The sequence below is a fragment of the Leptodactylus fuscus genome, chromosome 3 (genome assembly GCF_031893055.1).
Source record: "Leptodactylus fuscus isolate aLepFus1 chromosome 3, aLepFus1.hap2, whole genome shotgun sequence".
Classification (NCBI taxonomy): Eukaryota; Metazoa; Chordata; class Amphibia; order Anura; family Leptodactylidae; genus Leptodactylus; species Leptodactylus fuscus.
The window spans coordinates 109,181,240-109,196,686 of record NC_134267.1 but is presented as its reverse complement, the minus strand read 5'-3'; the positions used below and the strand labels follow the sequence as shown (position 1 = coordinate 109,196,686).

Genomic DNA, 15,447 nt, shown 5'->3' with positions numbered 1-15,447 from the left:
GACCACATAGACTATAATGGGGTCCGTGCGCTTTAACTGCACAGCAGTCCTCCTAAACACTCTCCTCCTGCTACTCGTGGACCTGGTGACTCTCCTTTAGTCGAATAGTGGTTTCCCCTGAAACGAGCATTTTTTCCCATAGACTATAATGGGATTCGATATTCAATCGAGTAGTCGAATATTGAGGCTCTACTCGAAAAGAATATCGAATCTCGAATATTTCACTGTTCGCTCATCTCTAGTAAAGATATTACATGGAAAACAACTTTCTTTTTGCCGATGCCCCATGTACTGGAGCAGAACATACAAACAGTGATTCCACAAGTCCTATATGGTGAGTATATAACATAACTGATACAGTTTCTTTGAAAGAATGATTTAATAGCAGCGGTACATACTGCAGTTTCAGTATGTAATGTAAACCTTCTCCTGACTGATATATTTAATGGCACTATGATGACTTGTCAAAGGTTCAGCCCCCACATTTCTGAAATGCATTGTATTTACCTACTGCCATATTTAGTTGTTGAGCTAGTTACGCAGTAGGAGGCTGAGAGAGAAATCTCAAACGTGGGCATTTCTAAACCCCTCTTTAGTGTTTTGCATTTTATTCATTACTTAGATCCCACTGAGCTTATTGAAAATAAATACCTGTAATTTAATGTAAATAAATAAAGCTAACATTAAATGTGACTATTAGCTTTCAGATCTGCATCTGTCTCATGAAATTGCACGTTCTAATTTTCAGTGACTTCTTCATTGGTTTTCATACATTTTATTGTGTGCTGAGGGTTTATGACTGTGAATGTGAGCAGAGTACAGCTGCGCTCTCTGATAACACAGGATGTGTACACGCAGCCAGCCAAGTGAAACGGTTCGCTACACTCTCTGATCACTCTGCTTTGTATTGCCAGAAATCCTCAGAGCCCACCAATAGATTATGTTTGGGGAGCAACATAGGCAGCTATTTCACACTAATGCCTTGTTTTTGAGGCCATGTGTATATAGTGCGTGTGTGTGTGTGTGTGTATATAGATAGATAGATAGATAGATAGATAGATAGATAGATAGATATATTTACATAGATAGAGGTGCTTCCTATATCTCTGCATATAAATTTCATCTAAACCTACAGCAAATGACTAAGAGGGTTTTCACCCCAAAGACTAGAGGTCCACCTATGGATACACTTTCCACTATACAGATGTGACTAAGGTCACTATGGACCAAAACGTCATTTTATTGATCTGAGGATTTTATATCTACCTTTAATTCATGATGGATGACCTCATGTTACATGTCTTCTAATGTAAACTGTAATAAACTTTATGTTTGCAGTAACACAATCCTGTGGTGTTGCTATACTTTATAACTGCGTTGGAGAACCCTACCACACAGTGCACCACTAATACTTCATTGAGTGTGGCAGCATTGCTACTTTATTTTACCATTACTTCATGCAAACAGCTTCAACTCTGTTATGTTGGAGGGTTTCCGCCTATGAACAGCTCGCTTCAGGTTCTTCCACATTACTTTTTGATAAGGTCAGGCCTTGGCCATTTCAAAAACTTTAAAGGGGTTGTCCAGGAAATGCAGCAACCCATGTGGAGGTTGGGGGTACTATAAAATGAAAAAACAAAGCATACTCGCCTGTTCCTAGTGCTCCATTGTCACAGTGCTGTCACTGTGGTGTCATGGTGCTGCCACTGTATGTTTAGCTTTGTGCTAGTGCATTGATGTTGAAAGTTCTCAACCTAAAACCTAAAACATATTTTTGCCACTTACCGATATGTGATATTGGATGATTTCCTTCTATAAAACATAAATGAATGACAATGAAGCCCAATACTTTTGAATAATTTATTCAATTTGATTTTCTTTACCTTCTTTCAGCGCTAACAATTAGAAGTATAGATTGTAAGCCCTTTATATTTTAAGGGCTCTCTATACCACAATGTTAGTCTTTTACAGCAGGCAAGCCTCAATAGATAGATATATACACAGTCCAGTCACATTAATGTGACCACCTGTCAAAATCCAGAATAACCACCTTTGGCAGAGCGGACCGCTGCAAGACGTGCAGGAAGAGAGGGGATGTTGTGATGATGTTCACTGGGATGTTGAGCCATGCCGACTCCAGTGCCGTGGCCAGCTGTGCTAGGTTACGCGGTTGAGCATCCATGGCGCGAACAACCCTATTGAGTTGATCCCACAGATTCTCAATTGAGTTCAAGTCCAGGGAATTTCTCGAACCATGCTCCTCGAACCATGCACATACACTGCGAGCTTTATGACATGTCGCATTGTCCTGAAGGTAGATGCCATCATCCTGAGGAAAAACAATTCGCATGTAGGGGTGAACATGGTCCGCAAGGATAGATGCATACTTGTGTTGATCCATCCACAATGATGAGTGCACCCAGATGGCTGATGACACGTTCCTTCTGCGATTGGTTATTTAACGTTGACATCATAAGTAGGCAGTGATCACATTAATATGACTGGAATGTGTAGTTATGACAGACCTGGGAGCCTTCATGGGCATAGGTTGGCTCTTACAACATCAAAATAAGTGGGTGGGTGGGAGCACCATGAGAGCACATCTGGCCCATATTAAAGGGTTAATGTTCGCGATCAGAGCAGTTGCAGGAATCATTGCCAGGTCTCCTCTGAAATCTAAATCAATGCTTTTTGGGGGCAATATCATTATCTCCATAATTCCTTGTTCTTATTTATACCGATGATAGTTCTTATTGGCATTGAGTGTATATTTGGTGTCATTGTCCTGCTAAAGAATCAATTTGGAGCTAAGCAGATGCCTCTCTGATGTTACTGCATGATGGATAACTAGTTGCTTGTATTTCTCAGCATTGAAATGAGCAATGTTGAGAACCACAGTGGTTGACCAAGGAAACTTAGTGCAGCAGATGAAAGAGCTCATGCTTACTTTGCTTGGAAATCATAAGATGTCCAGCAGTGCCATCAGCCCAGAACCAGCAAAAATCAGTGTGAGCTAGGTACACCCATCTACTGCTCCAGGATGTCTGGCCAGAAGAGGTCTTCGTGGAAGAAATCTGCTCAAATATAAATATCAAAGTACTTTTAATGTGGAGAAGCAGCCAAGTGCCAGAGACTGGGGTGTTGTAAAAATGACATCAGGTGCACTGGATTGATGAGTCAAAATTTGTAATGTTTGGCTGCAACAGACGGTAGTTTATTCACTGAAGCACTAGAGAGCGGTACAATAATGAGTGGCTGCAGGCAACATTGGGGCTGCCTTTTAGCAAGCTGGGGATTTGGTAAGGATTAATGACAAACTCCTCAATGTGTAGAAATACAGGCAGATACTTATCTATTAAGCAATACAATTAGGGAGAAGCCTTACTGGCTGTTAATTTATTTGCAGCGGACCAGATTGTCACCGATAGAGCATTTATGGGACCAACTGGGAATTCAGCTTTGGCAACCCATGAGTATGCAGGATCGATATGCCCAGCTGCATCAATTTGCATCCTGTTGGCAAAGTTGCCACAGGACACCATGTGGAACCTGTATGCCTCCATCTTGTATTAGGCTAGAGGCAGCCCAACAGGATACTAGAGACTCCTTTCAGTTGTACAGTTTTCCCCAATAAACTCAAAATCACTTACATATATTATTACATTCACACATAGGAAATTTCATTCGATTTCAACAGATCCTTCTTGCTGCGTTCTGTTTTTTGCCAATGAATGCACGTATGCAGATTGTAGAATGAACTCTGAACAATTATGTAAATGCTTTAAGTCCAAAATTCAGGCAAAATTTATTTCATAAAGAAAAGTTGATGGTCAGTTTTATATTTGTAGAATCAAAAATGACACCTTCCATTTTTACTTTTCTTTAGAAATTGTCTTCCAAGTGGAGCCCTCTGTCCATGGTGCTGAATAATCAATTAGTGTTTACAGGAACTTTGCAAGATTCATTGAAAATGTTTGCAGCATTTATAATATCAACCAGTGCAGCTTAGCTTAGAATGCAGTTTTTTCTCTTTTTCGCAAAAAAATAGCGGGAGCCATGAAATCTTCACAAGTTACCATTGTGTTATATCCTGTTCTAATAGAACTCATTCCAATAGATGCATATTACTATTACCATAAAATATTACCATAATCCATTAACCGTGATGGTAGTATAGTAGACACATCATTAATATTAGTTCATTGGCACAACTACTGCTGTAGCAGACATAGTTGTTGCTATGGGGTTTTGCGACCTTAGGGCCCCTGCTGCTTTTTTTTTTTATTTTTAAATAGTCTTTTACCCTGGGGGAGTAAACCCAGCAGGTAACAGACCTTATTTACTTACTGATCCCCATTCCTGCTCAATTCCTTTTCTGCCCTCCAGGGGGCCCTGTGCATCCCTTAGCAATGTGATATGGGATACACAGGGCCTCCTGGAGGGGAGAAGGGAAAGCAGAAGCATCCATGAGCAGAAGCAGATTGGTAAGTAAAGCCGAATATGTCCGAAGTGAAACTTTTATTATTGCACTCTGGGGTCTCTTCAGTCCCCTGAGTATAATGAACAGAGGCCCAGTGGATGTTACTAACATAAAATCCAGTGTTATTTCACTCTCCTGGGTTCTGGTACGCTGGATATTTCTACAAGGTACAGTTAATTTGTCACTTACAACAAGTGTATATCCTTCCTATCAATACATTTTGTTTTTAAATGGAATATTGATTAATACAAGTTAAATGAGATTGCCCAGTGTATAAGCTCCCAGGACAATGCTACTAAACTAATGTAAGCATTTGTCAGTCAGCGGTCATGTAGCCTCCCAGTAAAATGCTACTAAAGTAATGCAAGCAATTTTAAGATCTTTCCATAGGTGTTCAATGGGATTTAGATCCGGACTCATTGCTGGCCACTTCAGAACTCTCCAGCACTTTGTTTCCATCCATTTTGGGATGATTTTTGAAGTATGTTTGGGTGATTGTCCTGCTGGAAGCTCCATGACTTAGGACACAAACCCAGCTTTGTGACACTGAGTCCTACATTGTGATCCAACATACTTTTATAATTTTCAGATTTCATGATGTCTCACACACAGTCAAGTCTCCCAGTGCAAGAGGCAGCAAAATAACTCCAAATCATCTTTGAACGTCCACTATATTTGACTGTTGGTACTGTGCTCTTTTCTTTGTAGGTCTTACTCCATTTTCAGCAAACAATAGAATGATGTGCTCTACCATAAAGCTCTATCTTGGTCTCATCTGTAAACAAGATGTTTTCCCAGAAGCATTTCGGCTTATATGCATTTTGGTAAACTATAGTCTAGCTTTTTTATTTCTCTGAGTAAGCAGTTTGGTCCTCCTGGATCTCCTTCTATAGCATTTCATTACATTCAAATGCTGACAGATATGTCGCACTGATACTGATGCACCCTGAGCCTGCCGGACAGCTTGAATTTCTTTGGTATTTGATTGAGGCTGTTTATCCACCATCCAGACCATCCTGCGTTCCAACCTTTCATCAATTTTTCTCTTCTGTCTATGTCCAGGGAGATTAGCTAAAGTGCCTTGATTTGTAAACTTTTTAATTACACTCACCGGCCACTTTATTAGGTACACCATGCTAGTAACGGGTTGGACCCCCTTTTGCCTTCAGAACTGCCTCAATCCTTCATGGCATAGATTCAACAAGGTGCTGGAAGCATTCCTCAAAGATTTTGGTCCATATTGACATGATGGCATCACACAGTTGCCGCAGATTTGTCGGCTGCACATCCATGATGCGAATCTCCCGTTCCACCACATCCCAAAGATGCTCTATTGGATTGAGATCTGGTGACTGTGGAGGCCATTGGAGTACAGTGAACTCATTGTCATGTTCAAGAAACCAGTCTGAGATGATTCCAGCTTTATGACATGGCGCATTATCCTGCTGAAAGTAGCCAGCAGATGTTGGGTACATTGTGGTCATAAAGGGATGGACATGGTCAGCAACAATACTCAGGTAGGCTTTGGCGTTGCAACGATGCTCAATTGGTACCAAGGGGCCCAAAGAGTGCCAAGAAAATATTCCCCACACCATGACACCACCACCACCAGCCTGAACCGTTGATACAAGGCAGGATGGATCCATGCTTTCATGTTGTTGACGCCAAATTCTGACCCTACCATCCAAATGTCGCAGCAGAAATCGAGACTCATCAGACCAGGCAACGTTTTTCCAATCTTCAATTGTCCAATTTCGATGAGCTTGTGCAAATTGTAGCCTCAGTTTCCTGTTCTTAGCTGAAAGGAGTGGCACCCGGTGTGGTCTTCTGCTGCTGTAGCCCATCTGCCTCAAAGTTCGACGTACTGTGCGTTCAGAGATGCTCTTCTGGCTACCTTGGTTGTAACGGGTTGCTATTTGAGTCACTGTTGCCTTTCTATCAGCTCGAACCAGTCTGGCCATTCTCCTCTGACCTCTGGCATCAACAACGCATTTCCGCCCACAGAACTGCCGCTCACTGGATGTTTTTTCTTTTTCGGACCATTCTCTGTAAACCCGAGAGATGGTTGTGCGTGAAAATCCCAGTAGATCAGCAGTTTCTGAAATACTCAGACCAGCCCTTCTGGCACCAACAACCATGCCACGTTCAAAGGCACTCAAATCACCTTTCTTCCCCATACTGATGCTCGGTTTGAACTGCAGGAGATTGTCTTGACCATGTCTACATGCCTAAATGCACTGAGTTGCCGCCATGTGATTGGCTGATTAGAAATTAAGTGTTAACGAGCAGTTGGACAGGTGTACCTAATAAAGTGGCCGGTGAGTGTATGTTATGCACCGTGAAAAAAGAACATCAAGATCTCTGGAGATGGACTTGTAACCTTGAGATCGTTGATATTTTTCCACAATTTTGGTTCTCAAGTCCTCAAGCTTAAGTCTTCTTTCTGTTGTTCATGCTTAGATTGGCACACACAGCCACAATACAAAAATTGAGTCAACTTCTATCCTTTTTATTTGGTTTCAGGTGTGATTTTTATATTGCCCATGCCTGTTACTTGCCACAGTTGAGTTTGAACAAGCATCATATGCTTGAAACAAAGTTATCAGTATGAAAGTGGCCAGATGTCAATTATATTTGGCATTTAAACCTGGAAATGCTATCAGCATACAGTATATATGCCAAATGTATGCAACTGTCTACCATGTAGTTGCATGCCTACTGACTCATAATGCAACAAACATATGTATCAAGTGGTACATGTTTTGCAAGATCCCCATTCATCAACACTTTTCAAATTAGTAGAAATGTATGTACATAGCCAAAGGGTATTTCAAAAGTACATGTGGCCTTCGTCAGGCCATAGACTACAGACTTGTTTGACTTATATGTCAGGAGTAGAGATGAGTGAGTAGTATTCGATCGAATTCCTCCCCTGCATAGTTATTGGTGTACTCGGTCGAATACCACGTGGTAAACGCAGTAAAAATTTGATTCCCCTCCAACCTTCCCTGGCTCTTTTTCACACCAATAGCTGTGCAGGGGAGGTATTCGATCGAATACTACTCACTCATCTTTAGTCAGGAGCAATTTCCGATGTTGTGCATGCACATTTACTTCCTAAGTTGTGGGAATTTTGTTCGTTTACTAACATTTACTTGTAATATATACTATCATTTTAATTAACTTTATGTTGCATTGTAAATTATCTTCATTGTCTTTAGAATTGTACATTTTGTGTTTTTATGTCATCACAACTGCACACGCTTTCTTTGTTTTTATTGTATATCAATATAGAAACAATAAAAAAAACATTTAAATATGTGTTTACATTGCACCATAAAACATTTATTGCTATACACACATTTCTGCAGCTGTGAAACAAGACTGCTATAACTAAATGTATACTAAATGCTTATTTTAAGCGCAATATGTCTTTTAATGACCATATTGTAGAAAATCTCAGCTGCAGTTATGTGGAAACTGCTCTGTAGTCTACAATATGTTTCATTGTGTATGAACACAGAATGCTTCTCCCTTCATCAATAATTTAGGGAATTTAGAGTAAGGACTTAGTAAAGCAGCAGTAAATTATTTGAGCTGTCTTTTTATTGTAACTACTCCGAATGTTATAGTAAAACACCATCTATTGTGTAGCTGATGAATGCAGCAATTCTGAATGTGTTATCTTGAAAAACATGGTGCAGGTCTGATCTGTTCTCAGGCATTTATTTTAATCAGACCAATGAAGGATTCTATCTCAACTAAAAGAAACCAGGGATTGGGAATGCAAACCCCTTAGGTTATTATTTACCATGCGTTATAGTAGACTGTTAAATGTTTTATGTTTAACAAAATAATTGTTAATCAACTTAAGATACATTTACAATTTAATATAGTCAAAAGAAATAAATCATGTATTATTTGTGCAAGAAAGATACAATCCTTCCTACTAATATAATGTTATAAATGTGAAAGTTTGTATGTTTATTACTCAATCACGCAAAAACGGCTGAACGGATTTGGATGAGATTAGGCACATAGATAGTTTATAACCTGGATTAATACATAAGGTACTTTTTACCCCAGTAAATGACATGGCTTCACGACTGTTATGAATTTATATTCATATATTATATTAAACTGCTCTTGACAGCAGCAGTATCTTAGCCAATTGCAGTTTGCAGTAGTTGCAGTTATCTCTCTTTGTAAACACTCAGATAACACTGAGTCCATTGTGTACAAGCATCTGCATATTATCTGATCTGCATAAGTGTTCTGTGTCCTCTTCAGCCAGAGGGAGGAGGGGAGAGATAAATACACGAAGTGAGAAGCAGACTCTCCAGGCAGCGTTCAGAGACACTGAGATGAGAAAACCCTTTTAATCCAAATTGGCAGTTTTCCAATTTTAAACATGTTGGGAAAACTAAAATGTAATTTTTTGCAAAGTTCTCAAACAACGAGAGCTATGAAGGTAGCCAGAAGTCAACAGACTTCGCCTTAAGCGGAGCTGAGGTGGATTGAGCAAGCTAGGCATCAAGCAGCTCTTAGAGCAGCCGAAACGCCGGAGCATGCAGATCATCGATGCCAACAACAGGCTCATTATATAGTGTCCCAGCAAGCTGCTGAGATGCCGGCACAAACACAGGCACAGCATGAGGAACAAGCTCAGCGGCAGGCCTGCTTGACAGCTGCTGTACATTAAAGAGGACCTTTCAAGTTCTCTAATACCGGCTGTGTTACATACTGCTGGAAAGCTAACAGTACGCTGTATTGACCTTGTGTGTCCCAGTTGCGGAGTGGATAGTTTTCGTACCGATATCACTACACTGTCACAGATACTGGTATTACAGCACAGCGTCATCACTGGATGGTGAGGCGGAAAGCCCCCCTCTGACAGTACAAGACTGTTGAAGTGTACCGTGATGGGTCGTGTTCCTCTCCATCCAGTGATGGCTCTGAGTTGTAAGGCTTGCCCCTCTGACAGTGCAGGGATATCGTTATAAAACTAACGGCACCAATGTCTCTGTAACCAGGGCAGATACCGGTAAAACCGACAGTTTTCCAGTGGTATGTTAGAGAACATGAAAGGTCCTCTTTATCATAACCCATACTTTAAATGATATATGAAAACATATACAAAACAATATAACTTCAGTTACAAAAACAGTAAAATATTATACAACCCATATATAGAATCAAAAAATAATTAGAAATTGAGAAAAATGAAGGAATAGTAACACTAGTTCACATTGATGGCCTATCTTTCAGATAGGTCATCAGTGAGATCGATGGAGATTCTACATTCAGCATCTGTATACCTAGTTGTTTGAATAAGTGTGTGGAGTTGGAAGCAGATGGCTCACTGTACAGTGGCCATGCTGTATCATTATAGCAAAGCTTCTATTTAAGTACATAAGAACAGATCTGCAGTACTCTGGCATGGATGTAATACAGTTGATTGAATCTTCTGTTTATGGCCTTGTCACCCCTGGAACTGCTGATCAATGCAGGGTCTAGGTGTAAGACCCTCACCAGTCTTATAATGATGACCTATCCTGAGGAAGGGTATTCAATATCAAAAGCAGTTTACAAATACACCAAACCCTTAATAAATATTAATGTGTGTAAAACATGATAGTCATGCAAAAAAATAGAATAGAAATATATATATATATATATATATATATATATATATATATATATAAAAAACATGGTATTGATTAAAAAAGTAGAACAGAAAAAATGTTTATATAATCAAACTTCAAATAGATTTTTGCAAAAATCAGGACAGTGACTTACGATTATTTGATGGTAGTAGTAGTGGCTCTCTTTGAAGTAGGCGGGCATTAAAGATAAACTCCAAAAGGGAAACAAAAACTTCACCTGCTTCCCCTCCCTGCCACCCTGAACTTCCAGAGCTAAATTAAGGTGAATGAGGCCCTGAAATAAAACATTGGATGAGGGTTCACAACCAGCCTTTGTGATCTGGAGAGTTGGCATGCGTGCGACCTTTTCCATCAAAAGCTATGGCAGGCACCTGAGCCAGTGACTCCTGACTTGAAAAGGAAGATCTACATATATGCATAGCTAGCTGATCATCTTTTGACCAGATAGGATTACCATATTACTTTAGTGAAAGAAGCTGGTCTCCTAGGCCCTCATGTTGGTGGATACTCAAGGGCATGTTCCTCATTTGCTTTTCCTATAATATCTCCCTGTATACTTCTTTTCTGTGTGTGAGTGACGGCGCCATGCCACATTTATTGTAGTTATACTGCGAATGAAGCGGCATCCATGGCTTAAAATGATTTAGTATAGAATCTGAAAGACTCCCACATAAATAACTGCAATAAAAATGTCTGCTTATAACTGGAGTTAGTTGCCATATACAAGTGTTCTGGATGACAGGGATTTACATTTGATGAATTCTTCCAGTAGAGACCTGTGCCCTGATATCATTGATAACGTGCTATATAATTACTTAGTTTTGGTAGTATATACCATTCTTCATTATAACACAAGGATTTAGTACTCCGAGGAACTAAGCACCCTATTTCTGCACAATGGATTATTACCGCTGAGCCGGACACACTGTATATTTTATCTCAGAACAGAGCACACAACTACCTGCTGCTTTTGAATGACACACACCTCCTTCCAGCTACACTTCTTACTTTCAATTCATCTTTTCCCTTTGGTTCATGGGTATTTTTCTTAAACGAGTTGGCGACATGCCAGAAAGTCACAATTTAATGCAGAGCAAAATGGAATATACATAATTATATGCAAGCCATATGGGCTGTAGACAGCTCAGCTGTGAGTTTCAGGAGACAGGAAAAAAATGAAAGAGAGAGAGGGGCAGAGCAGTGATATGAGATGAGAGCAGAGCAGAGAGCAAATGTCACCGAAATGAACATTTTAATGAGCATGTTTCTGACACTCCTCCTCTCACCTTGTTCTTCTCGTACACTCTGCAGGAGAACTCAGGCTACAGACAAATATCAAAAATCCCATCAGCCATCATTTCTAATGGGCCTACTTAATGCTACTGTTTAAATTGCAGCTTTCTTAATTAACAATTTAGATCAAAGCAGCTTCCAGTGTGTCATACATAATCCTCAAGACATATTTTATCTCTGAATTTATAATGAGGCTCTATTATTGTTGACAGATTTGCACCTCTTCATATTTTGAGAGTATAGGAGCAATATAGAACCACCACTAACATTTGAAGAGCTTTCCTCTGGCATTGGATACAATTGCATTGCAACATATTACAATATGTATGTATCATAAAATTTAAGAGCAGTGGGGTTTTTTTTTGTAAAAAATGTAAAGAAATCTTTGTTTTATATACTGTACCCCACAGATTCATATATACATACATGGGTATGTAGATTAGTGGCAGAAATTTCTACCACTGAAAAACCCATTTTGTACATCTGAAAATGAATCTTTCTGTAATGTGTGGATGGATGTCTGTGTTAAGGTGAATGGGACAGTTGCATAATGCACTGCAGAATGCCTGCCATGTGTAAAGTAAATGGACTAAGTGCCAATAAAAACAATACAACTGATTACATGGGTCACCAGGTATGTAAAAATAATGTGGGGTATTTATCAAGACTGGCATTTAGTAGGCCTAGTGAATGATGACACATCCGCCTCATAATAAGCCTTGTGCTTACTACCGGCCGTGCTTTCACAACCCTATTCATACAATGAATAGGAGCTGGGGAAGCATGACCACAAATTCGGACAGGAATAGTACCATTCCATATTTTGTAGCCCGGACTGTTGGCCTGCACATGGGACCATGTAATTCACAGTTATGTGCACTGTGCTATATGCGAAAAATCTGGATAGCACACTGCCCTGTTACATGGTCATCTACAAGGAGCTTAAATCAAGAGCATTATTTGACAGGGCTGTGAAATAACACCGGCTCATAGCTAGGATAGATTTTATAACATTTTTGGGTGAAATTATCATAAACCTTATGGGGTGGTGACCCCCTTGCCACACACCCTTTCAGGAGAGTAGTGAGGGTGGAATGAAAAAGAAAAAAAGTGTCAATTCTTCAGAACAAATCTCCCCAAATTGCTTAAAATTTTATTATGTGCAAGGCATGATACATTTCCTAAAATGTGCCATGCAACACAAAACAGCTTGTTTAAAGCTCTGCTTTTTGTGGCATCATCTTGAATGAAAGCCTTGACCATTGACTCTCATTTAAAAAAAAAAAAAAAAAATACCACAAGGTCTAAGAATTATGCTGTATACCTCTGCAAGTATCATGTACACTAAACTTTACAGCGCATGCGCCAAATATGTGTAAAAGTGCAATGTGATCTACTAAAATTCTGTATAGTACAAATCATCTTTTTTAGGCTTTGTGTAAATTTTTACAGACTGTTCTCTCATTGTACTTGCATTAAAGGTTTACATCCAAAATGTAAAATTGTCCCTAAAATAAATTAAAAGACAGAACAACAGCCAATGATTTGTAACTATTTTCCCACAAGCTGAACAACTATTATATTCACAGCCTATTCAAGCTATAAGAGTGTGAGTGTCAGAGTGTGAGCGCTCAAAACAGATGCCATTCATTTCAATGTGTGCAGGCTCACACGCGCTACACATTGAAATCAATGGGTTTAAAAAGCCTCCCATTGATTTCAATGTGTAGCGCGTGTGAGCCGGCACACATTGAAATGAATGGGATCTGTTTTGAGCGCTCACACTCTGACACGTGTATACATGTCTGAATGCACGGCCCGTTACTCCGTGGGAACGGAGCCTTAGAATGTAATAATTAAATGAGAAGCTAATTCATGGGTTACCACCTATCTTGCGAAACATAATGACTTGACTTTGGATACTGATCTGACAGCTTTTTAATTTTGATAAAAATCCTCTATTAGGCCGAGGTCTCCAAGTAGCATAAATACCGTGATTTTCAGAAAAATATCCACAGCTGACTTTCTGTGAAAAGCGCTGTGAGAAATACTATGATGCGTTAACACTGTGTTTTTTTTTCGCATCACTTTTTGACTGCAGTTTGCTATGTGGGGTCTTAGTCCTAAGGCTAAGGCCCCATGTTGTTGAAAAGCCACTTTTTTTCATATTTTGGTGCAGTTATTTTTTGGCTAAACCCAGGAGTAGCTACAAAAGGAATGGGAAATATAAAGTAAGCATGCATACTTCTCCCTTCTGCTCAATCCACTCCTGGATTTGGCTCAAAATACCGCGGCAAAATCTGCAACAAAAAAAAAGCATCTACATTGACAAAGACTCCGTTTACTCCAGATTATGAACATACATTTCACTAGGATCATGGGTAAGTAATTTTCAGGGGGTTCAGAAGTGAGCCCATCTTCCACATGACGTTACTTTAGGTTTTGGAACTGCGCTTTAGAATAGAACAGCAAACATACAGACTGCTAAAAGTGGACACATACGGAATCCAATAGACCCCATTGACCATAATGGGGTCCGTGGGGTGTCTTGTTTTTTTAACTGAAATTGTGTGTTCTGTGATTTAGACAGACACTGTGACGGAGTTTCAGAATGGAAACTCTGATACAGTCGTGTCTGTAGTTTAACTCATGAAATAAATAAGCAAGCGGTATATAATAACAAGAGGAACAATTTCCTTGTCTCCACACCAGACTCTGGTCTTCCTGCTCTGGTGATGACATCTTCACACAACGTGTGACCATTGCAGTCAGTCGCTAGTAGACACAATAGACAGTGAGTGACTGCAGTGGTCAATATACAGCTAGAAGAACAGAGAAAGAAGAGTGTAAGGTTAAGTGTAAGTCATTGTGTTATTTCACATTATTAGAAGTTTTTTTTATTGAATCATGGAATTTGTCAAATCCTATAAAGCTTAAATATACTGTCTGATATTTTACATATTACTTTTTTTTATGATTCTTATACATGTCAATCCTGTCACAAACTTATGCATGATTCACCTAAAGTAATGTGTGTTTTTTATGTTTATTTTACAGTTTAGATTTATTATTTTTTATGATTTCTATTTGTTTACTATGAATGTAGGTATTTTTATTTCAAGTCCCTAAATAGGCCATTATATTTTCCTTCAGGCTAGAGATGAAGATGGACATGGTGAAAATTTTCCCCAGCAACACTATGCTAAGGAAACTCCGAGACTTGCCTTCAAGAATAACTGCGAACTACTTGTAAGAATGATTGTTAACCATAATATTTTTAAACAAGTCGAGATTGTTACTTTAGCAAAGTGTAATTGCTTCAGTTTTAACAAGCTAACAGTATATAGAAGAGCAGGCTGACTTTTGTCATTTAACATGTTGCCATATCATGTAGTTTGCAGAAATTGTTTTGTACTTAGCGTAATATCTTTAACCAATGACGTAAATGCCAAATGAATGCCTGCTATATCTGTATATTTTATAATCAATAATGTATATGAGTATATGTAGAGAAAGTATTCATAGTAGGTTAGATGTTTTTATTATGTATTGCTATTTATTAGTAATGAAAACCATATCTTATGATATATTTTACCTGAAAGAGACTGCATACATAGCTGGTCTTTAATGCTCATTTTTTTTAGCATAGAATAAAATTTTGCTTTATTTTCCTACACATTTGTTAAAGTAACACTCAATACGCAACAGTTAAAAACTATTGCACTTTGTTACTTCTTGTGCGGGCCCAATTATAGATTCTGTATTGGGTATACTTTGAGTTCATGTTTCAGTCTAATGCTAGAATTTTAAGGCGGGGTTCATGCTGGGTTTTTTGGTCAGGATTTTGACGCGGGATCCACGTCAAAATCTGGCTCAAAAATCTGCCTCCCATTGAAATCAACGGGAGCTGCTCATTTCCATGTCACGGAAAAAGAAGCAATCTGCCCTTTCTTCAGGCGGACTCCACAGCTGATTCAGCCGCGGACGTCTGCCTCGCGACATTCCCTC

The 15,447-nt window shown here is 39.2% G+C and overlaps 1 protein-coding gene across 4 annotated transcripts in view; it reads left to right on the top strand.

The window, feature by feature from the left end:
* SOBP (sine oculis binding protein homolog) overlaps window positions 1-15,447 on the top strand; it is a 134,946-nt gene that overhangs the window by 81,206 nt on the left and 38,293 nt on the right. For all 4 annotated transcript variants that reach the window (XM_075268132.1, XM_075268130.1, XM_075268131.1 and 1 more), the window contains one exon: window positions 14,593-14,688. In XM_075268132.1, coding sequence (XP_075124233.1) covers window positions 14,593-14,688 — 96 coding nt within the window. The remainder of the gene's footprint in view (window positions 1-14,592; window positions 14,689-15,447) is intronic.